A 25,072-nucleotide genomic window follows, 5' to 3' on the forward strand; every position below is an offset into this window, starting at 1 on the left:
TTTATAATTGCTTTGTTTATGTATAACAAAAAAATAGAGATGACACTTTTTGATCTTCCCATTAATTCAGCCAGGTAACAATTTCCATCAGAATTATTGGTCAGACTTCATTAATCTATCATACTAAATAAATGTATATTTTATCATAATATGTAGGTGTCACTAATTCAAATGACCATGATCTTAATTTAATTGTAACGTACATTTAGTTCCATTGGTGGAATTTGGTGAAACTTCATCCGAGACTAAATCATGTTTGGGCGGTGGCTTTTCCATTGCATTGTAACTATGTTATAGTCCTTGACTTCTTTATCAAGAACACCGATTTTTATACTATAGTTTATCATTTTATCTATGGGGATTACAGATCTATTTTGTGAATTGTGATAGCCTCTGATAAAGTCAACAAAAATGTGGGCCTAGAAACCACAAGAGAGTTGACTTGGTGGATCGCATTGACGAATTCTCAGTTGGAAAGTATAAAATCAATTCAGCAGAGTAAGAGAATTATAATTGTTCAACATAATATTCAATGGTGCCAAAGGAAAGTTCAGTAAAAGAATGTACTAATCGTATTATAAATTAAGGCATCGATTTAATAATGAACTGACGTAAAGCTCTGACCTCACGCGAAATGGTTCATGACAGACTAACAAATGATAATTTTTATTTAGAGTAATTATATATCGTTTGGTCAAATGTCATTTTATACATTCGTAAAAATGACTTGGCTTAACCAAAAGCTATGAATGTATAATACGCCCACGGGGTATTTTAACTCTGATCAGAAGTCAGAACCAGTGATTAACGAATAATGTGTCTGGTAAAAACATGTGAGGTTGGTAAGAAAAACATCATTGCACGATTTTGAAAACATAAGAAGCAGTAACCTAATATTTTAGAACGAAAAAATTGAGGTATTAATATAGGTCGAGTTGATAGTTGATACTATCAACAAAAATATATTATCTGGCTAGAGTTGACAAGGTCTGATTTTTTTTAAAAAATATTAGAAGCTCCTGTCAAGAAAAGAATAATAGTTATGAAAAATAAGCACGATCTCCTCCTATAAAAGCCAATGAGTTCTTGCTAAAAGTTTCACTAAGAACTGTATATATAACCATGATGAGAATGGCTAGTTTCACGGTGGCTCTGATGGTGATAGTGGCGACAATAGCTATTCGAGTTGATGGACATGAGTTTTCCCATCACCAGGAAGTTAAAATACTTAGACATTTGAAGCGACTCAACAAGCCTGCTGTTAAATCCATTAAGGTATCTTATACAAATTAGAGAAATATTTTAAAATAACATCAACACAATTTTTTTGCTTCAGAAATAGCACACAGAAAAATTCCTAACATTAATTAATAAAAATTAATATTTTTTATCATTTTACTCTTTAATTAATGCTATTTTCAAGATTTTCTCCTTATCTACTATTTTTTCATAATAATAATTATTTTTATTTTCCAAATCATTTGCCCTACAAATTTCATGAATTTCTTACGTAACAATGAATTATTATTCGCTTTAATCAAATTTTTCCTTACAGAGTGAAGATGGAGATGTAATAGATTGTGTTCCTATTACCAACCAGCCGGCTTTTGATCATCCTTTACTTAAACACCATACCATGCAGGTTTGGTTTCATTTTTCAGTCTTTATATTGTTAAAACACAATATTTTTGAATCACTTGCAATAAAAAGTTTATGCACGTAGATGAGACCGAGTTTCATCCCTGAAAGTGATTCAACGTACATCAACGAAGAGACAAAGACTATAAATCAGGTTTGGCACAAGGCTGGAGAGTGTCCTGATAACACTGTTCCCATCAGAAGAACAAAGAAAGAAGATCTCTTAAGACCTAAATCCATGAAGAGATTTGGGAGAAAGCCTCATCATAGCATTCCACGAACTACAACGTTTGATCCAACAAAAGGTCATCAGGTACGTCTACATGTCCACACATCTATGTGTTGCCGTTGTTACTTTCTTATAACTTACACTATCCATTAATTTCTGTGGAGTTGGATTTAGTACGCGATAATGGGTGCGAGGAACGGAAAGTTTTATGGGACAGAAGTTGTTATAAATTTGTGGAAACCATATGTCCAAGTTCCCGACGAGTTTAGCTTGGCTCAGACTTGGATTGTTTCCGGATCTGGCTCTAGTCTTAACACCATTGAAGCTGGTTGGCAGGTTTGCTCCCTTCTCCACGACCTTTCTTTGTTCTTATGCAGTTAACGTAACTTATTATATATGTATTTCTCGTTAATTTATAGGTTTATCCAGAACTATATGATGATAACAGACCTAGATTCTTTGTTTACTGGACGGTAAGTTCTCTTTTCCAAATGATTTATGCTTATTTACCGTTATATATTAGACGTTAATCTATAAATTTAAATGTTAGCTTCCTGAATAGAACCGAAAAATCACTTAAATTCTATAATTTCTCTCTCTAAATTCTTAGATCAGGACATTCGTTATATTTTATTTTGCAAAATTATTCGTATCTATAAATACACTAGACTCTAATCATTGTGAAATCATCTTTTCATAAATAGCGTGATGGATATCGAAGAACCGGGTGCTACAACCTTCTCTGCTCAGGTTTTGTTCAGACAAGTAATCGATATTCAGTAGGTGGAGCTTACAACATCGTGTCACGCTACGGTGGAACTCAGTACGACATCTCTATACTTATATGGAAGGTAATAGCATAGTTTTTTTTTTAATTTTTCATGAGATTCTTGAGTCGCAAGATATATATCTTTTTCCCCAAATTGCCTCTCTATGTAAGCTAAAATGGTTAATTGCAATCACTAGGACCGAAAAACAGGAAACTGGTGGCTAAGGGTTGGCAAAGACATCATAGGTTACTGGCCTGGCAAGTTGTTCACTTCGCTAGGAAATGGAGCTACGAGAGTTGAATGGGGAGGTGAAATCGTTAACTTAAAGACTGGTGGGAAACACACGAGCACGGACATGGGAAGTGGGCATTTTGCATATGAAGGTTACAAGAAAGCAAGCTATGTCAGGAACCTTAAGATAGTTGATGGAACTAATACTCTGAGAGAACCAAAGAGTCTTTACTACTTTGCTGATAAACACAACTGTTACAATGTGAAGACAGGAAATGCTGGGACTTCTTGGGGGATTCATTTCTTCTATGGTGGTCCAGGTCGTAACGTTAAGTGTCCTTGATTTACATATGTGTTCAAAAGCTTTTGTGGATTTCACATATCTATATATTTAAATAAGATTATGTTAATTTGCTGGTGTGTGTATGTGAGTGTGCTTATGATAATAAAGATAAAAACAAGTCATTGAAGAAAAACTTCCACGTCATGAGAGATGATCTCATTCATATGTAAATCAAGAAAAACTTTCCTTTGTCCAGGAGTATATCAATTGATATCAATCTGGTTACAGCTTTGAAATAATACGAGCAGAATAAAGGCGCATTTATTGAAAATTAACTAGAAGCACAGCTGTTTTAGATGATATTCAAGAAAGTGTTATAAAATGCACGTTTTAATAAGTTATATACGTTCATATTAAACCATGTACGTTAGTTATTCTCTGACCTGTTGAAGAATCACTGGTTTCATTGTTCTGTTTTTTATAACTAAACTGACTCATTAATACTAATATCACTAAGCCGATGAAATACAACGCAATAATACTTTTATAAGCAATACTAAAATGATTTTTTAAACTTAACATTTGTATGTACATATATTTTTTTATTATATATGTATACAAACTATTTTGTCATGATGATATCCTCTCTTTCTTATTCAAAAAAAGTTCTCAAGAAATCCAAAAAAAATATAATAGTTAAGAGTTATGAGTTAAGACGTGCGAAACTTTCGTCAAGTATGTTGGAAACCATGATGATCAAATCAAAGGCTACAGAACCTAACAGTGATTTGCGATGACTTTTTCGTTTCACAATAAAAACCTGACATGTGCTGTTTCTCTCCAGATAAGACCTAATCTTTGAAGTTTTTGTATATGTGGTTGATCTAACTCGACCAACAACATTGATTCTGTCCCCACTTCTCTTTAAGCCTGTCTATACCACGACAACACAACATCAATTACAAAGTCATTATTTCTCTACGATTTTTGGATTTTTGAATAATCAGAATGGGTAACATTTCCTCTGCTCAAAGTTCATCACCATCTTTGCCGATTGATTCCACCTTCGATCTTCCATCTCCATTGCCATCTTGGCCTTCAGGTTCATGCTTTGATTTTTAATATTCATCCTATATTTAACTATGTTTTGTTCTATTTTTTTCGAATGTTTTTTTTTGGTGAAAAGGGCTAAAAACATTCGAAAAATATAGAGAACAAAATATAGCTTTTAATGTGAATTTACATAACAAATTTACATGTATTTTTCGAAAAATATGTTTTAATGTGAATTTACAGGAGAGGGATTTGCAAAGGGGATAATAGATTTGGGAGGTCTTGAAGTTTTCCAAGTGACAAAGTTTAACAAAGTATGGACTGTATACGAAGGAGGACAAGATAATCTTGGAGCCACTTTCTTTGAGCCGTCTTCACTACCTGAAGGCTTCTCACTTCTCGGTTCCTACGCTCAACCCAATAACCGCAAGCTTTTTGGATGGACACTTGTCGGAAAAGACATCTCCGGCGACTCTTTAAGACCTCCGGTAGATTATCTTCTTCTTTGGAGCGGCAAATCTACAAAGGTAGAGAACAATAAGGACCAAACTGGATACTTCTGGCAGCCTGTGCCTCCTGATGGTTACAGTGCAGTGGGTCTAATTGTGACCACGACCGCTGAGAAACCTCCTCTAGACAAGATCCGTTGTGTCCGGTCTGACCTAACGGATCAATCAGAGCCAGACGCTCTCATATGGGAATCTAATGGGTTTGGGGTTTCGAGTTCTAAGCCTGTTAACAGAGGAACACAAGCCTCTAGTGTATGTGTTGGTACGTTCACTTCAAATCCAGCCCTAGCTTGTCTGAAAAACAACAAGTTCAACTTTTCTTGCATGCCAAGCAAGGTCCAGATCGATGCTCTGTTTAAAACTTACGCTCCTTTGATCCACTTCCACAAAGATGAGAAGTATCTTCCATCGTCTGTCAACTGGTTTTTCAGCAACGGTGCCTTGCTTTACAAGAAAGGTGAGGAATCAAACCCTGTTCCAGTCGAACCAAACGGCTCAAATCTTCCTCAAGGCGAAGCCAACGACGGTCTTTACTGGTTAGACCTACCGGTTGCTTCTGATGCAAGAAAACGAGTCCAAGCAGGAGATTTACAAAGCATGGAAGTGTATCTTCACATAAAACCTGTCTTTGGTGGAACCTTAACAGATATAGCTGTCTGGATATTTTATCCGTTCAATGGCCCTTCACGAGCCAAGCTCAAGCTCGCCACAATCCCGTTGGGGAGAATAGGCGAACACATTGGAGATTGGGAACATTTCACTCTCCGGATAAGTAACTTCAGCGGCAAGTTACTGAGGATGTACTTATCACAACATAGCAAAGGAAGCTGGATCGATCCTCCGGAGATCGAGTTTCAAAGTGGTGGAAACAAACCGGTGGCTTACGCTTCTTTGAACGGACATGCAATGTATTCTAAACCAGGACTTGTGTTGCAAGGCAGAGACGATGTAGGGATCAGGAACGATACAGGAAAGAGTGAAAAGGTGTTTGATACTGCGGTTAGGTTTAGGGTTGTTTGTGCTGAGTATTTGAAAGAAGTGGAGGAGCCTGCGTGGTTGAACTATATGAGACATTGGGGACCAAAGATTGATTATGGTCGTGAAGATGAGATTAAAGGTGTGGAGAAGATTGTTGTTGGAGAGAGTCTAAAGAGTGTGTTCAGGAGTGCGGTTAATGGATTGCCTAATGAGGTTTTTGGAGAGGAAGGACCTACGGGTCCGAAGTTGAAGCGGAACTGGTTAGGTGATGAAGATTGAATCACATCTGTTGTTGTTTCTTTTTCGTTTTAAAGTTTGGTTTTGTGAATATCTGCTTGGTATGATAACGTCAGAGAATATTTCGTAAGACAGTTGTTTAAACTCTGTGTGGTGATTTTATATCCTTTGTTCATCTAAATTTACCATGTTTACTGGTTTTGTATTGAATCCCTTCTGTTGTACCGGATTTTGGTTCTAGTTTTTAGTTTTCAGATATTTAATTTTTGGTTTGAATTTTTTGATTCTACTGTATTTTTTAAAAAAAATCCAATAAATGAAAATTCAATAGTTTAGTAAATAATTATGATATTTTTTATTTTGTAAATACTTATTATGCACAAAAATAATCGAGTGTATATATGGGAGGCGCCAAATGGGAATTATACCAAATGCAATAGTAGGTATAACTTATTAGACACCATGACCAGTGATATGATTTAACTCATTGAATCAAGAGTAATTGGTATAGATGCACCCAGAAACCTATGTAATTTGCCATATAATCTTGTTTTTTTTTAAATATTTTTAGTGACTATAATATCCGTATCTCTATCTCTCTCTCTTCTCCCTTTTATGTGTTCTAATTTCTTTATCTCTCGTACAAATTCTTCAAATTATCTTTTAATTCAACACAAATCTTTATTTTTTTATTCAGATTTTTTTGACACCCATAATGTTAATCTTATTATCTCACCCTAATTCCAATGTTTCCAATTTCGAATCACAATCAATTTTTAGATAATATATATGTTAGCAGGTATTTTATTACTTACCTGCTATTATTTAGATTTTAATGGATTCTTAATCGATACATAAAGTGTTAGCTGTTACAAATAGATTTGAAGCTATTTAATAGATAACTAATTAATTGTTAATAATTTCATTAACTGATATATGATTTGTTAGTCGATACATTTGTTTGATACATAGATTGTTAGATGATACTGAAATTATTAGCGGATATGTTAGTTGGTATGTAGATTGTTACCTGCTATGTAAATATTTAGCTGATAGATCTAGAGTTACTTGTTTTCGACAAAGCATAAGGGCATTTTCGTCCACACAGTGTCAAAAAGTTACTCCTTTTTGGGTTATCCATAATTATGGGCATTCAACAAATTTGAACCTTAATTGGGGATATTCCACACATTGTCTCTTGAATCAATATCTTCTTTAATTTTACTTGGTAGTTTAGTGGTCACATACTTTTTTTTTTTTGGTAGGATAGTGGTCACATACTTTGCATACATATAAATTATACAACAGTTTTAAATTATTAATATATAAAATCTATTCATACACATTTATATATACGGATGCATTAATGAGTCTAGCTATGACCATATATGCACATGGAAGTACAAATTAAAAACTTCTGTATAACTAGAGAAACGTGGTTGCTTACTTGCTTTGATGATATTTAGATCATGAGGAGTTGTGTTGATGTTAAAGTCTCGAGTCAATCTTCATTAACGGTGTTAATCGTAACCAAATTAATCTCAGGTGGTTATCTATAATAATATTCTATTTTATACATAAAATTATAGAATGACTTAAAACGTATAAAAAATAAATATTAACTTAATAATTATAATATAGTTTCTTTTTGTAAAATTTATATATGTGCATGAACTTTAAATGATTATTCTCATTTATTTAACTCCGAATCAAATAACATTTTAGCTTATTTTCTAGTTATTTCTAAAACAATATATAAAATTATACATAATTTTACGAAAAATTTATACATACAAATATATATATGGCTGCGTTATGAGTCTATGACCAAAAATGCACATGGAAGTACAAATTAACAATTTTTGTATAGCTAGAGAAACGTGGTTGCATCGATGATGTTTAGATCATGAGGGGTTGTGGTGATGTTGAAGTCATAAGTCAACTTTCATTAGTGTTGTTAATGTAACAACTAATTTATTTTTCCTGATTCCTAATTTATAGAATATATGAGCAATCTACTCTTAAACACTCCAATTCTAGTTGATAGGAAATTTCAAAAATTACTAAAGAGTAGTTTCTAAGGATTGCAATAAACCATAATGGGAATGGTCGGTTTCACGGTAGCACTGATGGTGATAGGGGTGATAATCTCTCCTTGTGTCCATGGAAATGAGTTCTCCGATCACAAGGAAATCGAGGTAGAAAGACTTTTGAAGCGGCTCAACAAGCATGCTCTTATATCCATTAAGGTTTATACTATACAAATTCCATATTCGTAACTCTATGCTTTGATATATGCGTGCAAATTTACTGAGATTGAATGTTTCACTTTAATCTCTGTTACAGAGCGAAGATGGAGATATAATAGATTGTGTTCCAATACATAGTCAACTAGCTTTTGATCATCCTTTGCTTAAAAACCACAACATCCAGGTTTGACTTCAATTACTATTTACCTTTTGTTTATATCTACACGCATGATGGTAGATGTTGAAACGTCAAGTTTTCGCACGTAGATGAGACCGAATATTATACCGGAAAGTACGTCTACGTACACCAAGAATTATACAAATGTTACTCAGGCGTGGCACAAGAGTGGAATATGCCCAGAAAACACAGTCTCGATAAGAAAAATAAAGAAAGAAGATATCTTACGATCAAATTTCATTGAGAATTTTGGGAAAAAGATGACTCCAGGCATCCTTTTATATGGTTCAAGTAGTGTTCATGAGGTAGACCTTTTATATAATGTCCTTGTGTTAAACACTAGCCCTCTAGTTTGTATTGTGGCTTAATTTACACTTTTCCCCATTTTTTGAGCTGGTTTAGTACGCGGCCATGAATTGCAAGAAAGGAAAGTATTTTGGGACAAAGTTTGCAGTGAATATCTGGAAACCAAAAGTTCAAGTTCCCAACGAGTTCAGCTTGGCTCAGACTTGGCTCTCGTCTGGAGTTGGCACTAATCTTAACACGATTGAAGCTGGTTTTCAGGTCTTGTACTTATCTTGTCCTACATCCTAATTAACTACGTACATCTTCTTCATATGCAAAACATCTTAATTAGCACTACCTTTGTTAATCTGGCTTAACTATCTACAGGTTCTTCCATCATTATATGGTGATAATAATCTAAGATTATTTGTTTACTGGACGGTAAGTTCCCATTTTCTACCATTCACATGTTAAAAAGCTAATCATTTAAGATTTTAGCCTAAGATTATTATCACCATATTCCTCGTGTTAAAAAAAACAAATCATTTAAAAATTTAAACGGCTCACTAGCTAGTAATGGAGTTTTTTTTTAACTAGACTGATATTTTGTAGAGCTTAGAACATCTCCAGTGAGGAGATTTGGTAGACTATTTAGATTGTAGTTTTTTAAATAAAAAATAAATAGAGATGTAAGATGAAAATTTCTCAAAAAAGAATCCCTTAGACCTTATAACTACTTGTCATTTAATGGATGTTTTATCTTTTAGTTAAAATTAAAATTTAATTATTTACTTATTTCATATTAAAATATTGAGAATTTATTGTTGAAAAAGCTCAAAATAAAATCCCTATGGATAAGCATGTTTCTAGGTTTTATAATCTTAGATTTAGGCTGTTTATAAAAATTTAAAAGAGACTAATTAGTTAAATGAAAAACAAAAAATGATATAAAAGTGTATCTTGGTTTTCATGCGCGGGGATTCACGAATATGTTAAAGACGATAATCATAATGAAATATATTGAAAATAGGCCGACAACTATCAAAAGACAGGGTGCTACAACACCAACTGCCCAGGTTTCGTTCAGACGAGCAATCGTATCACTGTAGGTGGAACCTTCAAAAGCGTCTCAAAATACGATGGTATTCAAATCGCGGTCCTCGTAATGATATGGAAGGTAAGTACTAACATATATAATTTCTTTTTCTTATTTTATTGACAATGTGATATAATTGAGTTATATTTCAACCCAAAATGGATTGTCGATTATATCTAGGACGGCGATTACTGGTGGCTACAGATTAACAAAGAGCTTGTCGGCTACTGGCCTGCTAAGTTATTCAGTTCTCTAGGTAAGGGAGCTACGGAAGTTCTATGGGGAGGTGAAATCGTTAACGAGAAGACCGGTGGGAAACACACGAGCACGGACATGGGAAGTGGACATTTTGCAGATGAAGGTCATAGAAAAGCGAGCTATTTCAGGAATATTATGACGGTTGATAAAACCAATACTCTGAGAGAACCACAAGGAGTTTACCCCACGATTACGAATGATAACTGTTACAACATTAAGGAAGGACGTAATGGAACTTCCTGGGGGTTTAATTTTTTCTATGGTGGTCCTGGCCTGAACGCCAAATGCCCTTGATTTTTTTTTTTTTGGGTAAAATATTTGTTTGTATTTGAATATGAGCGTGCGAGTATGAACAAAACCACGTCGTTGACGTTTATATTATCCGTGTCCTTTAATAATATGTGTAAAAGCTTTTTTGGTTGTCCAAAAACAAATTTTTTTTTTTGAATTTCACATGTCTGCAGTTTGAATAAAACAATAATAATAATAATATGTTACTTATCAAATATATATATATATATATATGTTTGATAAAATCTTCAGTTTATAGTTAATTGCTCTTGATCAGCCTAATGAGGTTTTTGGAGAGGAATGACCGACCGATCCGAAGCTGAAGCCGAAATGGTTAGGTGACGAAGTTAATTCTCCTCTGCTTTTACTTTTTTTTTTAATCTTTGGTTTTGTGAATCAAAAAAAAGTTCTGTCTTTTGTCAACCTGGTACGATCACGTTAGATAATATTTCGTATTACAGTTTTTGTAACTCTATGTTAATATTATCCTCTATGTTCATCTCAGTTTACGTTTTTATCGTCTCGCCATATCCCCACACATACAATATGTAAATGAGATATAGAAAGATTTAGAATATTATCTGTAGTGATCTAGATACTTCTAAATATTATTAGTAAATATTGTATCTTTATTAAACTAAGATGTTCAAATATTCATATTTATCTAATTAAGAAAATATTTAGTATATAAAGTTATATAACATAATAGTAACTATTCTTTTGAGAGTTAATATTACAATTTTTTCAATTTTCCATTCTCCTCAGTCTTTCCATGATATCAGGACTACAACGATCTAATGATCAGTGATGTTCCTTAGTGTTTTTCTCTAAACCATAGAACTTCTTTATCTTTATATTTTAAGTTATATAGTTTCTTTATGTTTTATTTATGTTAAGCTAAGTGCTTCTACCATTTAAATTTATCATTTTACCAAATGTTTTCAAAGTTCAAATTCATCATTATGAATCTATGAATCCTAATCCTTAGCGTGTAGGCAAAACGAAAAGGAAAAAAAGAACGGTACTAGACCAAGTTGGATTTGTGCTTTTTGGAAAATTATTCTTTGACCGGTAATTACAGATATAATTTATGTTACCCCGTTATTTGTTTTGAGTCTTGACTACGATTGATATATCTATCGTTTTCTTTTCGCATAGAAAGTACAAAGCAAATATAATTTATTAGCGCCCGCGTTTGAAAACAATTTGCTTGGTCATGTTACGCGTTTCACACACAAGATGATTCGATTAGTCATGGGTCAATGTCTTCGTCGATTTTACTTGCTAACTTATGAGTCACATACATTTCAAACATACAAAATATGAAATGACTTAAAAATTTATACACAAATAAGTTATTTAAACATAATAGTAGTGAATTATAATAATTTAGTTTTTTTGTAAATATTTATATTTATGCATGAACATAACAAATTCATTTAATATAAAAATATCCTGAGTGTAAACTGTAGTTAGAAATTTACGGAGATAGATCGCCAACATATCCTCAAAATTGTTTTAGAAAAAAATATCCTCAGAATGAATATTCGTTATACGAGTCTATGACCATAGATGCACTTGAAAGGTAATGGATTAACAACGTCAACCAAAGTCTTTGTATAACGAGAAACTTGCTTGCTTTGATGACCTTTACTTCATGAGTAAATTTTCATGGATTTTAAAGTCATGAGGGATTGTGATGATGTTTAAGTCATGAGTCAATTTATATTAACGTGTTAATGTAACCACTAATTTTTTCAATCTAATTTCCTAAGTTATAAAATATATGAGCAATCTACTCCTATAAATTCCAATAGTAGTTAACAGAAAATTTTATAAAATACTAAAGAGTAGGTTTTAATTAAGGATTATAATTAACCATACCAAATGGGAATGGCCGGTTTCACGGTAGCACTGATGATGATAGGAGTGATACTCTCTCCTTGTCTCTATGGAAAAGAGTTCTCCGATCACCAGGAAATCAAAGTACAAAGTCTTTTGAAGCGGCTCAACAAGAATGCTCTTATGTCCATTAAGGTTAGTTTATACAATAATACAAATTCCATATTCATAAACTCAATGCTTTGGTTATTCGTAGGAAAACTTTACTGAGACTGAATGTTTCACTTTAATCTTTGACAGAGCGAAGATGGAGATATAATAGATTGTGTTCCAATAAATAATCAACCAGCTTTTGATCACCCTCTGCTTAGAAACCACACCATCCAGGTATTAACTTCATTAACGATCTATCTTTTGTTTATATATACATGCATGGTGATGTTGAAACGTTGAGTTTTCGCACGTAGATGAGACCGAGCTTCATACCGGAAAGTACGTCTACGTACACCAAGAAAAAGATAAAGGCTACTCAGGCGTGGCACAAGAATGGAAGATGCCCTAAAAATACTGTTCCGATAAGAAGAATAAAGAAAGAAGATATCTTACGATCAAAATCCATTGAGAGTTTTGGGAGAAAGACGAATCCAAGCATCCCTGAAGATAATACGTATGATCCAAGTAGAGGCCATGAGGTACACCTTTTATATATTGTCCTCGTGTTAATTACTCTGCAGTCTCTCTCTCTTGTCGCTTAACTTACACTTTCCCATTTTTTGGAGCTGGTTTACTTTAGTACGCGGTCATGAATTCCATGCAAGGAACGTATTTCGGGACAAAATGTACAGTAAATATGTGGAAACCAGAAGTTCAAGTTCCCGACGAGTTCAGCTTGGCTCAGACTTGGCTCGTGTCTGGAGTTGGCACTACTCGTAACACAATTGAAGCTGGGTTGCAGGTATTGTAATTCTTATCCATCCTTAACTACATCTTGTTAATATTCGAAGTCTTTTTTTCATATGCTAATTAAACATCTTAATTAATTAACACTGCCTTTGCTTGCCTTGATCTATAGGTTTTTCCAAGAATATATGGTGATAATAATCTAAGATTATTTGTTTACTGGACGGTAAGTTCCCATTTTCTACCAAAACGTGTTAAAAAGCTAACCATATAAAAATTTAAACGGCTCACTAGCTAGTATTAGAATTTTTTTTTGAATAAAAGCTAGTAGTAGAGTTTAAGCCTACCTGACTGTTTATTTTGTAGTGTTTAGAACATGGCCATCACTTAATTAGAAACTTAATCTGAATATCCGAATTGTAAAATATTATTATTTTTAATTAATTAAAAGTAAATATATAAATTTAATGAACAAGGTAGTGTACAGTTCAATATTATATTAGTGAGGAAAACTCATCAACATCCCCACAATATGGAGATGGTCTTAGGGTTTAGAATCTGATGTTTAAGATGTAAATTTAAACGGTTTGTTAAATTTAAGTCTCTATTTTTGATTAAAAATGATATAAAAGTATCTCTTAATTTATCAAATTTTCAAAAAAAAGTATCTCCTAAATTTTTGTATGCGCGCAAATTTACGAATTTAAAGACGATAATCATAATAGAAAAATTATTTTGAAAATAGGCCGACGGATATCAAAGTACAGGGTGCTACAACAACGCCTGCCCAGGTTTCGTTCAAAGGAGCAATCGTCTCACTGTAGGTGTAGCCTTCACTACCGTCTCACAATACGAAGGAGATCAATACGAGCTCTCCATACTTATATGGAAGGTACCAAGTACTAACATATATAAAAAAAAAATTCATATTTTACTAATGAGATGTAATTGAGCTGCTCCCTATGTTATATTATATCTGCATCTCAACCCAAAATGAATTGTCGAGTATTTATAGGACGGCGAAAACTGGTGGCTACAGATTGGTGAAGAGCTTGTCGGGTACTGGCCTGGCCAGTTATTTAACTCTCTAGGAAATGGAGCTACTATAGTTCAATGGGGAGGTGAAATCATTAACAGGGAGACCGATGGGAAACACACGAGCACCGACATGGGAAGTGGGCATTTTGCAGATGAAGGTTTTAAGAAAGCGAGCTATTTCAGGAATCTTATGACAATTGATGGAACCAATACTCTGACAGAACCACAAGGAGTTTACCCCTCGACAGGTCATGATAACTGTTACAACATTAAGGCAGGAGATGTTGGAACTTCCTGGGGGGTTAATTTCTTCTATGGTGGTCCTGGCCAGAACGAGAGATGCCCTTGATTTGGATCTATGTGCTCAACAGCTCAAATATTTTGAGGATTTTACATATTTGTTTGTATTTGAATATGAACGTGTGAGTAAGTAAAAAAAAAAATCCGCGTCAAAAAAGTTAATATTACGTACTTGTGTCCTTGAATAACGTGTGTATAAGTGGAATAATAATTAATTTCTCTTGATCTGTCTGCCTACGAGTTAAATGGAATAATAATTAATTAATTAAGTCACAATCAGAATAATAAATACAACACGGTAAGCAAATACTAATGCAATTTGTAAAGCCTAAACATTTTATTTCTTAATAATATATAGATGCTTAGCAGAAAATCAACTAAAAGGCAACCTGAAATCTTCTGGACAGAGCTAGTACATCACAATGTAAACCCTAACTGGAGCATTACATGACAAAGTTCGCCAAATAACCCCCACAACGAATATCGTAATATCAGAAAGTAAAGTAGCCATAATTGACTTTACCAAAAAATAGACTTGTTTTTGACTTTACCAAAAAATAGACATATTGAATGGAAATAGAATCCATACATACACATGGATATATGGACGCAACGCATTATGACTAAGTCTTTGTACAACCAGAGAATCTTGCTTGCTCTGATGATGTTTAAATCATGAATGACTTATCATTGATTTTGATTTATGACGCGTTGTGATGATGTTTAAGTTTAAGTCATGAGTCAGTTTTCATTTTCGTTGCAAATGTAACGACTAGAAATTATCTATTTTCTTAGTTTATAAAAATATGAGGAATCAACTCTTATAAACATATATCTACTAAGATGTTGATAGGATAATATAGAGTACAACAAATTATAACAATGTTTACTTTGCATATATATATTTTTTATAGCCATGGTATGATCCCAAAAAATTTCTAGACCCAAAAATTAATCACCACGAGATCCATAGAAATTCGATTTTTCTTGTTATTTAAAGTGTCTATGGGTGACCAAGAGAAATCGAATCCAAAGCGGTACTTTACATATATCTCATCAACTATTTACTATATTTCTATCTCTTTCAATCCTACAACATATTATGTTTAATTAACTGGGACCAAAATTGTTTTATTTATTTATAAAGTTTATGGTGAAAGTGAAATTTCCTTAATTTTAGAGTTTTTAGGTGATTTAGTAAATGAGCAAGATTTGTTTCTGAAAAAATTCATTCTTATTCTAATAGATGGATCTTCCAACCATGTTGGCACCAAATATCATTGACATATATTTTTGTAAGATTTATGTACCTTTACTTTTATATGAAACTATATACATATATATTGAGAGATAACTAATATTTTCACATATTTCTAGTATACAATATTCGTGATCTTTTACTATAACTATAACTATTTTATATTTCTATTTTTTTAACTGCACTTTACATTCATGTATCTCCCAAAATGAGACAACAGTTTACAATACAGTTTTGAGGAACATCTAGTAAGACTTTCAATTAGATATTTTTACTTATATATATATATATATATATATATTATTTATTACATTTAGCTAATATTAGGTTTACTTCCTAAGAAATTAATAACGTAACATACGTTTAAATGTTCTTTTGTAAGAGAGTGTATTTCATTCATTGGAAAGAAATAATGTTCTTTTATGGTTTTTATAGACTTATTGTCTATCAAATTAATTTTATTTATGGTTTGATTTACTTTTTATTGGTCTTTATATATTTTAAATGAATTTAAACTATATATACTTGTTTTTTTTTGTCAAAAACTATATATACTTGTTACTTTTAGAATTTGTTGTTAGTTTGGTAAGCTTATTTTTAACCAGGAAACTTATATAAGTTTTCAATGATTTTTATATGTAGACTTATTTATATTGCTTGCAGTTTATTTTCAAAAGATACCATATATATTTTAGAAAATAGTTAACATTTTCATTTATATTTATTTTTTTACAATTAATATTTATATCGTGTAATTTCTGTGATTTATGATTTTATGGATTTATCGATACTATCTTAGTTTATATGATTGATTTAGATTTTGATGGGGGAATTGCATAATAATATAAATAGTCTTTTCCTTAGTAAAATTAAATCTTAGATTATTGACAAAAACTTATAATTTGGACACTGAATTATATTTAACAAGACTATTAAATCATTTAGATTATTTTATTTTACAATACCAAAGGTTGATTAATGTTTTTTTCATATATGAAAAGGGTTATTAATGTTACTTCTTACAAGTTATTATATATACTAATCCAATTATGTCCAAAAATTGTTTTCAAATGCTTAAGATGCACTAATAGTTCAATATTAGTCGCAACCCTCCTATGCAATGATGCTTAATAAGATCATGTTTTTCCTAATTCTCGGTATGGTCATACCAATTGTAGTCGGAACTTTTCCAGGAAAGAGCAAACCTTCCGATCTCCATGAGCAGGAAATCGAACTACGGTTGAAACAACTCAACAAACCGGCCATTAAATCCATCCATGTATTGAGAAAAACATTTATCTCTAATTTTCTATTCCCTTTGTTCTCTTTTGTAATACGTCTTAGTAGTTTTGTTTTGTTTTGTTTTACTTTATTTGATTGGTAAGTTTCTATGCAAAAATTAGATTTATTCATTTTTGTCTCTTTCTACCCTGCGTAGCTAGTACTACTGTTGAACTATTGGTTGGATTGGTTATAGATTTTAATTAATTATAATCATAGTGTAAGCAAATATAAAAATATATAATTTATCTTTTAAATATTTTTTGAGGTTTCACTACAACTTAGATAAGAGTACAGAAAAAAATAATTTTCAAGATTATTTTGACTAATTGCTTTTAACTTCCTGCATTGATTTCTTTAGAGTCCAGATGGAGATATAATTGATTGTGTATGGATCTACGACCAACCAGCTTTTGATCATCCTTTATTCAAAAACCACACCATTCAGGTTGCTAATACAGTTTTATATTTCTTTTCTCATTTTTCTTTTGAACACACATATTTCTTTTCTCATTAAAAGTTGATATTGTAGTCTTAACATTTCACGTGTTGCACCGTTTTTCTTTAAAAGAGGAGGCCAAGAAGTAACTCGATAAGGGACAAAACAGGAGGTAATAAGACATACATTATACACCAATTGTGGCGAACAAAAGGTGAATGTCCTGAGAACACTATTCCCATCAGAAGAACAACAAGAGATGATCTTATCAGATCAGGTTCCATCAAAAACTATGGAAGAAAGAGTCCACCACCAACTATTTATCATACTGAGGGTGCTCAGACCGAGGAAGTTCATGAGGTTGGTATACACTGGCCCGGCTCAAATATAAAAAGAGAGCTTAGGCCAGACATATTTCAATAGGCTCCAATTTAAAGTGAAGTATTGAATATATACGTTGAGATTGAACAACATAGTTTTTTTAATCAAATTCAATTGTAGCATACGTGTGTGTACGTGGACTATGGTCAGTTCCATGGCAGCAAGAGCCGTATAAGTATATGGAAACCAAATGTTCTAAGGACAAGAGAGTTTAGTTTGGCTCAAACATGGGTTGTTAATGGAGATTGGGACACTGGTTTGAACACTTTGGAGTCTGGTTGGCAGGTAACTACTATTCTTTTTTTGAGGTCACCGTTAATTTTGTTAACCTAATAGTTCTAACTTCATTTTTTTGCTTTAAAAAAGATCTTGCATGCTTTGTATGGTGACAAAAACCCAAGACTTTTCGCTTATTGGACGGTAAGTTCTCTTTTTTTGTTTTTTCATATCAATCTTTTAATTGACGACGTTGTATACTAATAATACTTTTCCACCAAAAAAACTTAGGGCGATACATACCGAGAAACCGGATGTTACAATCTTGACTGTCCAGGCTTTGTTCAAGTAAGCAGACACATCTCCCTTGGTGCAGCTCTCAACACTTTCTCAACTTACAACGGTGAACAATACGACTTCCTTCTAACCATTGAGAAGGTATACTTCATTTAGAAGAGATATTAACTAAACATTTTCACAAAGAGGGTCATTTTTTGATTAAGTTGAAACACGTTTTAGGATCAAGAAACTGGACTTTGGTGGTTGAAGTTTGAGACATATCTAATCGGATACTGGCCAAGCTTTATAGTCCCCAAGCTAGCAGCCTCGGCACGAAAGATCGCATGGGGAGGTGAGATTGTGTATTACACTAGTGGCCGGGGGACACATACGCTTACGCAAATGGGGAGTGGCCATTTTGCAGAGAAAGGGTTTAGGAAGGCTGCTTACTTCAATAGCTTAGAGTACATAGATACTTCTGTCAAGAAACCTAGAATAGGGTAATGGTTTTCTTGTATTGATCAAGGTCGAAAGACCAAAGTATATATACATACAACGTTTCCTAATATCCGAAGATATGCATATCTAGATTACAGGAATATTAACATATTTGAATATATCCGAATCTATATTAACATATTCGTATATATCCTCTAATACCCCCCCTCAAGTTGGAGAGTGAAGATCAAGAACTCCCAACTTGGGAAGAAACTCATCAAAACCTTTCCTTCCAAGTGGCTTAGTGAAGATGTCCGCAAGTTGAGAATGAGTAGAAACATGTTTGGTGGCAATAACACCTTTGACAATCTCATCTCTGATAAAGTGACAATCGTTCTCAACATGCTTCGTACGCTCATGAAAGACCGGGTTAGCAGCCAAGTAAATTGCCGATTTGCTATCGCAATGTAGAGGAATCGGAGAGGTAAAAGTAATGCCAAATGTTCTTAGAAGATTGCGTATCCAGAGAACCTCCTGAACAGTGGACGACATAGCTCGATATTCAGCTTCACAACTCGAGCGAGACACACAGTCTTGTTTCTGTGTTTTCCAGGAGATGGGTGAGCCACCAAAAGTGATAAACCATCCGGTGAGAGAGCGACGTGTAGTTCGACAACCTGACCAATCCGAATCACACCAAACAGATAACTTGAGATCAGTGTTAGCTCGAAGGAGAATACCCTGGCCTGGATTCCCTTTCAAATACCTCACAACTCGTAAAGCGGCATTCCAGTGAGCGAGTTTAGGCTTCTGCATGAACTGAGCAAGCAGATGGACCGAGTAAGCAAGGTCTGGACGTGTAACGGCAAGATAAATAATACGTCCAATAAGTCTTCTATAGGCAGCGACATCAGCAAAATCCGGGCCTTTGTCGAGAGCAAGAGTTTGGTTCTGTTCCACCGGAAACCCCACTGGTTTAGCAGCTAGAAGACCGGTTTCTTCGATAATGCCAAGAGCATACTTTCTTTGACAAAGATAAATTCCAAGAGGACTACGCGCCAGTTCCAGACCAAGAAAGTATTTGAAAATACCCAGATCCTTCATATGAAAGCATCGATTCATATATGCTTTAAATGATGCCAAGAGAGATGAAGAACTCGCTGATACAACAAGATCGTCCACGTAAATAAGAACCTGAGTATACTCTACACCTCGTTCCATGATGAACAGAGAGTAATCCGATAGCGACTGTGTAAAACCATAGGACACTAACGAAGAAGAAAGTTTTTCGAACCAGCATCGAGGAGCCTGTTTTAAACCATAAAGTGACTTTTTCAAGAGACAGACCTTGTTTTTATCAGAACCTTTGAACCCTGGTGGAGGACGCATATAGACTTCTTCTTTTAGATCACCGTGAAGAAACGCATTATGGACGTCCATTTGATGAACCTCCCAGTTACGAGATGCTGCGATTTGTAGGAAAGTTCGAACTGTCGTCATCTTTGCGACAGGCGCAAAAGTTTCTTCATAATCCTCGCCCTCAACCTGGCTATTTCCACAAACAACCAACCGTGATTTAGGACGTTCTAAAGTCCCATCTGCTCGAAATTTGTATTTAAAAACCCATTTGCAGCTGAGAGCATGTTTATCAGGAGGTAAGTCAACAACAACCCAAGTACCGTTCTCCTCAAGAGCCACATATTCATCCTTAATCGAGTTGCGCCAAATCTCGTCTAATATTGCTTGACGATAGGAGGTAGGTTCTTTCAACGATGTGATAGCCGCGAGAAAGTGACGATGGCTTTCAGAAAAACGCGAACAATCAACATAGAATTCAAGTCCGTAAGGAACCTCTGAAGAACGAGACACAAACGGTGTGATGGTTTGTAGGACGTAGTCTTGTAGCTTAGCTGGTATGTTCTTTGCTCTTAGACCACGCCCAAGCTCTTGTATCGGGGAAGTAGGAGGAGAATGTAAATCTGCCACAGATGGTACTTCTGTAGGCGTAGGTAATGGCTCTATTGCCGTAGTAGTCTGATCGTTAGCTGCGTCAGACGGTTGCTCAGTATTAATATGAATATCGGGTAGAGGAGCTGACTGTTCTGTTTCGACAGTTGCAGGTGTTAAGACCTCTGCTGTATCTGAATCTGTCGATGAAGAAGGAGCAGTTTCTGTAGGTAAGTTAGAGGACGCGATCTGTTCTGTTTCGGTAGTGTCGTAAGTAGCACGTTGTTCTGTTTCAGGTTCGTGCGAAGCGGAATGTAATGGAGAAATAAGATCCGGAGAGGCAGGTAAGATCGTGACTGGCTCAGATGACTCAGAGAATAAGGAGCCATTAGCATACGGGAAATCTGATTCACAGAAGACCACATCTCGAGTTGTAAAAATTTTCTTTGTGTCAGGATCAAAGACGCGCCAACCCTTTTGGCCAGATGGATATCCAAGAAATACGCCTTTAATACTTCGAGAAGCAAATTTGTCTCCTCTATGGTTCTGATTATGCGCGTAAGCAGTGCAACCAAAGATTCGTAGATGAGATATCGGTGGGGGCCTTTTATAAAGCATTTCAAAAGGAGTTTTGCCGCGAAGCACAGCAGTTGGAGTGCGATTAATAAGGTATGCTGCAGTCAAAATGCATTCTCCCCAAAATTCAATAGGAAGAGAAGCCTGAAACCTGAGTGCGCGTGCAACATTGAGAATATGTCTATGTTTTCGTTCTGCTCTACCATTTTGTTGTGGAGTGCCCACGCATGAGGTTTCATGTAGTATACCGTGCTCTTGAAAATATGTCGATAAGCACATAAATTCGGTTCCGTTGTCGCTACGGATCTTGCGAATGCGTGTATCAAACTGAACTTGAACCATAGTAATGAAGTTCTTTAGTGTTTGAGAAACACGTTGCTTAGTAGGTAATAGGTAAAGCCAGACACTACGAGAGTAGTCATCAACTAAGGTCAGAAAATATCGTGAACCAGAACGAGAAGTAGTGCGATAAGGTCCCCATAAATCACAATGCACCATCTCAAATACAGCTGTAGTATTATTAATGCTGGTTGGAAAAGAACAACGAGTTTGCTTTGCCCTTACACAAATCTCACAGGGCTTATTTTGAATCATACTATTCGTAGGTAAAGAAATAGGTAAAAAATCCAAAGCTCTAAAGGAGGGATGTCCGAATCTCTGGTGCCAAACATCTGAAGTCACTGGTTTCTCCTGATGCATTGCGCCTGCAAACTCCATCCCTCGCAGAAAATACAGCCCGCCTGACTCTTCAGCCACTCCAATCAGAATCTTGGAAATGCGGTCCTGTATCAATCCAATTTTGTCAGTGATCTGAAACAAACATCTTTTCTGTCTAGTCAACTGAGAAACGGAAATCAGATGGCATTGGAGGCCTTCAACAAATAAGACGTTCTGAACCGTGAGTAAAGGGCTAAGAATAACTGTTCCTTGCTGTGTTGCAAGTGTAATACGACCATCTGGTAGCTTAACAGGTAATGGGACAGTGTCCCGTATATCAGATAAGTAGGTAAGTGAACCGGTCATGTGGTTCGTCGCACCTGAATCAACAATCCAAGAGGAGATAGTGGACTTACCAGAAAGTGTATTGGTTGCTGGTTTGTGATCATTGAGCATTGTAACCAGCGTATTCCACTGGGTTTCAGTCAGGCCTGTAAGTCCTACTCGATCAGCGGGCGTAAGAGCATGCGCAGAGTGCTGTGGCTGAGAAGAATGTGTCACAGCATGCGCACGTGCAGTTTCTGAAGTCGTGGAGCGATTTGCAGTAGTGGTGCTTCGTCCACCATTGTTTCCAGAAGGAAGTCGTCCACGAGGCCTATCTCCCCACCATTCAGGATAACCAAGAGAGCGGAAGCAATTGTCGGCAAGATGTCCTTTACGTCCACAGCTTTTACAATGGAGTTTCATTCTCTCTTCACGAGACAGAGAAGTTCCAGAAGAGGTCGCAGGAACAGAGGTTGTTCTAACCGCGTGAGACATATGGTCGGTTTGTTCATCTAAGACCCGAGTGGTGTGTTTAGAATCTTCATCTTGTAAGAGAGCACTGTATGCGACATCCAGAGAAGGTAATGGATCTCGTGACAAGAGATTAGACTTGACTGATCCATGAAGAGATTCATCAAGACCTTTGAGAAACTCGTGAAGACGGTCTTCCTCTCTTTCTTTCTCCAAGTTCTCACCAATAGGGCAGCCACAGTTTTTAGTGATGCGGTGCTCTGCGAGAGAGGTCCAAAGTTGCATAAGTTTGCCATAGTACTGTTCGATCGATAATCCATGCTGTCTGCAAGTGGCGAGCTCAGCTTTGATACGTTGAACTCGTTGGCCATTGTTAACGGAGTACCTCCGACGAATATGTTCCCAATAATCACTAGCAATCTCAAGATGAGAGAGATTAGAGCGAACAGACTCGTTAATTGTAAGCTTAATCCAAGATAGGATAAGAGCGTTGTTGGTCCACCAATCATCAAAGTCGTGAGAATCTTGAGGTGGCTGTGGGATAGAACCATCAACGAAGCCAAACTTTTTCCGTGCCTTAAGTGCCATACGGAGATTCGTAGACCACTCATTGTAGTTAGGTCCTTTAAGTAACGGTTGAGAAATAACGGATCCCGGATTATCACTGGAAGATAGATCATAAGGTGATATGGTCCTGCGTTTAGTCTCAACACGGTTCTGTGAAGACTCCGAGTTCTTCACGCCTGATTCTTGTGTCGTATCGTCGCCGTCTTTGCTTCCCATGATAGCAATTTAAGAAGAAGGTAACGAAAGATGTAATGGATACTCAGAAAAGGAAAATTTTTGCTTGTTTAGAGCTCTGATACCATGTCAAGAAACCTAGAATAGGGTAATGGTTTTCTTGTATTGATCAAGGTCGAAAGACCAAAGTATATATACATACAACGTTTCCTAATATCCGAAGATATGCATATCTAGATTACAGGAATATTAACATATTTGAATATATCCGAATCTATATTAACATATTCGTATATATCCTCTAATAACTTCTAACTATCCGATTACACCCTCTCCACAAAATCTTGAAGCTACTGTGACTCGGCCTGAATGCTATAACCTTCAAGTTGGCTCTAGCCAGAGGTGGGGAACTTACTTTTTCTATGGTGGACCTGGTCGCAATCCTCATTGTCCATGAGCCTAGATTAAGCCAAAACTAAAATGTCTTATATAAATGTCAAAAATATATAAAATAAATTCGATTAGCAAAAAAAACCTGCAAGAGACATAAATTAAAGATTGACACTTTCCGCATCAGAATCCAAAACCAACTAACCAGAACGATAAGTTTGATCCAATTCGAGATAGAGATCACAACACCTACATATGGAAGGGTTTTGGATTCATAAAGATCGAAACTTTACAGTAATGAAGTTGTTCCAAGTCTTAGATAAAACACAAACACACGAAACTTAAAAGAGTTTGCCTGTTGAAGGGTTTTGGGTCTTTTGCACGTCTCTGGTTGCATAAGCAGCAGGGGCGAGAGGCTCCTGTTTTCTTGCTCTTGGCTTCGCTTTCCTCCATTTTTACTACTAGTGGCCGTTGTGGAACTCGGAGTGATAGAGAAACGGCCGCGTTATGTACATACATGGGCGTTTAAGTGCCTTGAGAACTCATTCTCTCTTTAGTTTGTATAACAATTATTAAAAAATTAAATTTAATATATTTAAAATTTTTTGGATCTGAATTCAGATATCAAAACTTGAAAATCAATATATATATGTATATATACATAATACATATATTAAGAACTCTAATAAAAAAAAACCCACATTAGAGATGGTCTAAAATTTTAGTATCCGGATCCAGAATCTTTCAGTTTGAATATCCAGAATTTTCAGAATCGGATAGGCATATTAAATAATAATTTTACCCTTATTGTAAATTACTTGTAAATTTTTTATTCGGTTTGATTACGTTTTAAGTTTAGTCAAAACTATAATTAAAATCCCACAAAAATTTTGTTCTACAAACCAATTTTTTTGGTTAAATCTATACAATAATTAGAAACTTTACAAGTGACACAAAAATATAGAATTTGACCAAAAAAAAAAAAAAAAAAAAGACACAAAAATATAGAACAGCTAGCGTGCACTCAAAACAAAAGGAAAAAGCAACGGGTAAACCAAGTTGAATTTGTGACGTTTTAATAATTCTTATCTGACCAGTAATTTCAGTATTTAATGTATGTTACCCGTAATTTTGTTTTAAGTATTGACTACGATTGATATATACTCCCTCCGTTTCTAAAAAATGTATGTTATGAAAAAAAAAATTGTTTTAAAAAGATACATTTTTTTTACTTTTTTCAATGTATGATTTTATGAAAAATTGTAAGTTTCAAAAAAATTAATGGTGTTTATTGAATTTCTATTGGCTT

The 25,072-nt window shown here is 34.8% G+C and overlaps 5 protein-coding genes and 1 long non-coding RNA gene across 6 annotated transcripts; 5 read left to right on the forward strand and 1 right to left on the reverse strand.

Moving 5' to 3' along the window:
* Positions 1 to 42: 42 nt before the first annotated feature.
* On the forward strand, positions 43 to 3,482 carry LOC103866777. Its single transcript, XM_009144755.3, has 7 exons — positions 43 to 1,275; positions 1,556 to 1,642; positions 1,724 to 1,951; positions 2,042 to 2,203; positions 2,287 to 2,340; positions 2,572 to 2,718; positions 2,834 to 3,482. Exons 1-7 carry the CDS (start codon positions 1,123 to 1,125, stop codon positions 3,209 to 3,211), a joined length of 1,209 nt encoding a protein of 402 aa, XP_009143003.1. The 5' UTR covers positions 43 to 1,122; the 3' UTR covers positions 3,212 to 3,482.
* A 514-nt stretch (positions 3,483 to 3,996) lies between these two features.
* Positions 3,997 to 6,206, forward strand: LOC103866778. Its single transcript, XM_009144756.3, has 2 exons — positions 3,997 to 4,253; positions 4,448 to 6,206. Exons 1-2 carry the CDS (start codon positions 4,160 to 4,162, stop codon positions 5,968 to 5,970), a joined length of 1,617 nt encoding a protein of 538 aa, XP_009143004.1. The 5' UTR covers positions 3,997 to 4,159; the 3' UTR covers positions 5,971 to 6,206.
* LOC117134281 lies at positions 5,981 to 10,440 on the reverse strand. The gene is made up of 2 exons (XR_004458520.1): positions 10,366 to 10,440; positions 5,981 to 7,125 (listed from the first exon to the last, which is right to left on the reverse strand). It is a non-coding gene; the product is annotated as an uncharacterized LOC117134281 (long non-coding RNA).
* LOC103866779 lies at positions 7,380 to 10,375 on the forward strand. The gene is made up of 7 exons (XM_009144758.2): positions 7,380 to 8,177; positions 8,275 to 8,361; positions 8,445 to 8,660; positions 8,758 to 8,919; positions 9,028 to 9,081; positions 9,671 to 9,817; positions 9,917 to 10,375. The coding sequence occupies exons 1-7, from the start codon at positions 8,028 to 8,030 to the stop codon at positions 10,286 to 10,288; spliced, it is 1,188 nt and encodes a 395-aa protein (XP_009143006.1). The 5' UTR covers positions 7,380 to 8,027; the 3' UTR covers positions 10,289 to 10,375.
* A 305-nt stretch (positions 10,441 to 10,745) lies between the features above and the next one.
* Positions 10,746 to 14,590, forward strand: LOC103866780. The gene is made up of 7 exons (XM_009144759.2): positions 10,746 to 12,322; positions 12,428 to 12,514; positions 12,595 to 12,819; positions 12,921 to 13,082; positions 13,200 to 13,253; positions 13,773 to 13,919; positions 14,043 to 14,590. Exons 1-7 carry the CDS (start codon positions 12,173 to 12,175, stop codon positions 14,412 to 14,414), a joined length of 1,197 nt encoding a protein of 398 aa, XP_009143007.1. The 5' UTR covers positions 10,746 to 12,172; the 3' UTR covers positions 14,415 to 14,590.
* A 320-nt stretch (positions 14,591 to 14,910) lies between these two features.
* LOC103866781 lies at positions 14,911 to 24,766 on the forward strand. The gene is made up of 8 exons (XM_009144761.3): positions 14,911 to 16,902; positions 17,266 to 17,352; positions 17,476 to 17,703; positions 17,845 to 18,009; positions 18,091 to 18,144; positions 18,232 to 18,378; positions 18,460 to 18,694; positions 23,682 to 24,766. Exons 1-8 carry the CDS (start codon positions 16,744 to 16,746, stop codon positions 23,828 to 23,830), a joined length of 1,224 nt encoding a protein of 407 aa, XP_009143009.2. The 5' UTR covers positions 14,911 to 16,743; the 3' UTR covers positions 23,831 to 24,766.
* Positions 24,767 to 25,072: the final 306 nt, after the last annotated feature.

Source organism: Brassica rapa, chromosome A05, assembly GCF_000309985.2.
Source record: "Brassica rapa cultivar Chiifu-401-42 chromosome A05, CAAS_Brap_v3.01, whole genome shotgun sequence".
In the NCBI taxonomy this organism is placed as follows: Eukaryota; Viridiplantae; Streptophyta; class Magnoliopsida; order Brassicales; family Brassicaceae; genus Brassica; species Brassica rapa.

What these genes read in the sequence shown, in the direction of transcription:
- LOC103866777 (XM_009144755.3), top strand. Translation starts at nt 1,123, where the DNA reads ATGATGAGAATGGCTAGTTTCACGGTGGCTCTGATGGTGATAGTGGCG. An exon ending in TTAAACACCATACCATGCAG is followed by an intron (nt 1,643 to 1,723) that starts GTTTGGTTTCAT and finishes TTATGCACGTAG; the next exon opens with ATGAGACCGAGTTTCATCCC. An exon ending in CCATTGAAGCTGGTTGGCAG is followed by an intron (nt 2,204 to 2,286) that starts GTTTGCTCCCTT and finishes GTTAATTTATAG; the next exon opens with GTTTATCCAGAACTATATGA.
- LOC103866778 (XM_009144756.3), top strand. Translation starts at nt 4,160, where the DNA reads ATGGGTAACATTTCCTCTGCTCAAAGTTCATCACCATCTTTGCCGATT. An exon ending in ATTGCCATCTTGGCCTTCAG is followed by an intron (nt 4,254 to 4,447) that starts GTTCATGCTTTG and finishes GTGAATTTACAG; the next exon opens with GAGAGGGATTTGCAAAGGGG.
- LOC103866779 (XM_009144758.2), top strand. Translation starts at nt 8,028, where the DNA reads ATGGGAATGGTCGGTTTCACGGTAGCACTGATGGTGATAGGGGTGATA. An exon ending in GTTCAAGTAGTGTTCATGAG is followed by an intron (nt 8,661 to 8,757) that starts GTAGACCTTTTA and finishes GAGCTGGTTTAG; the next exon opens with TACGCGGCCATGAATTGCAA. An exon ending in TCCTCGTAATGATATGGAAG is followed by an intron (nt 9,818 to 9,916) that starts GTAAGTACTAAC and finishes GATTATATCTAG; the next exon opens with GACGGCGATTACTGGTGGCT.
- LOC103866780 (XM_009144759.2), top strand. Translation starts at nt 12,173, where the DNA reads ATGGGAATGGCCGGTTTCACGGTAGCACTGATGATGATAGGAGTGATA. An exon ending in ATGCTCTTATGTCCATTAAG is followed by an intron (nt 12,323 to 12,427) that starts GTTAGTTTATAC and finishes AATCTTTGACAG; the next exon opens with AGCGAAGATGGAGATATAAT. An exon ending in TCTCCATACTTATATGGAAG is followed by an intron (nt 13,920 to 14,042) that starts GTACCAAGTACT and finishes GAGTATTTATAG; the next exon opens with GACGGCGAAAACTGGTGGCT.
- LOC103866781 (XM_009144761.3), top strand. Translation starts at nt 16,744, where the DNA reads ATGATGCTTAATAAGATCATGTTTTTCCTAATTCTCGGTATGGTCATA. An exon ending in CGGCCATTAAATCCATCCAT is followed by an intron (nt 16,903 to 17,265) that starts GTATTGAGAAAA and finishes TGATTTCTTTAG; the next exon opens with AGTCCAGATGGAGATATAAT. An exon ending in AGACCGAGGAAGTTCATGAG is followed by an intron (nt 17,704 to 17,844) that starts GTTGGTATACAC and finishes ATTCAATTGTAG; the next exon opens with CATACGTGTGTGTACGTGGA.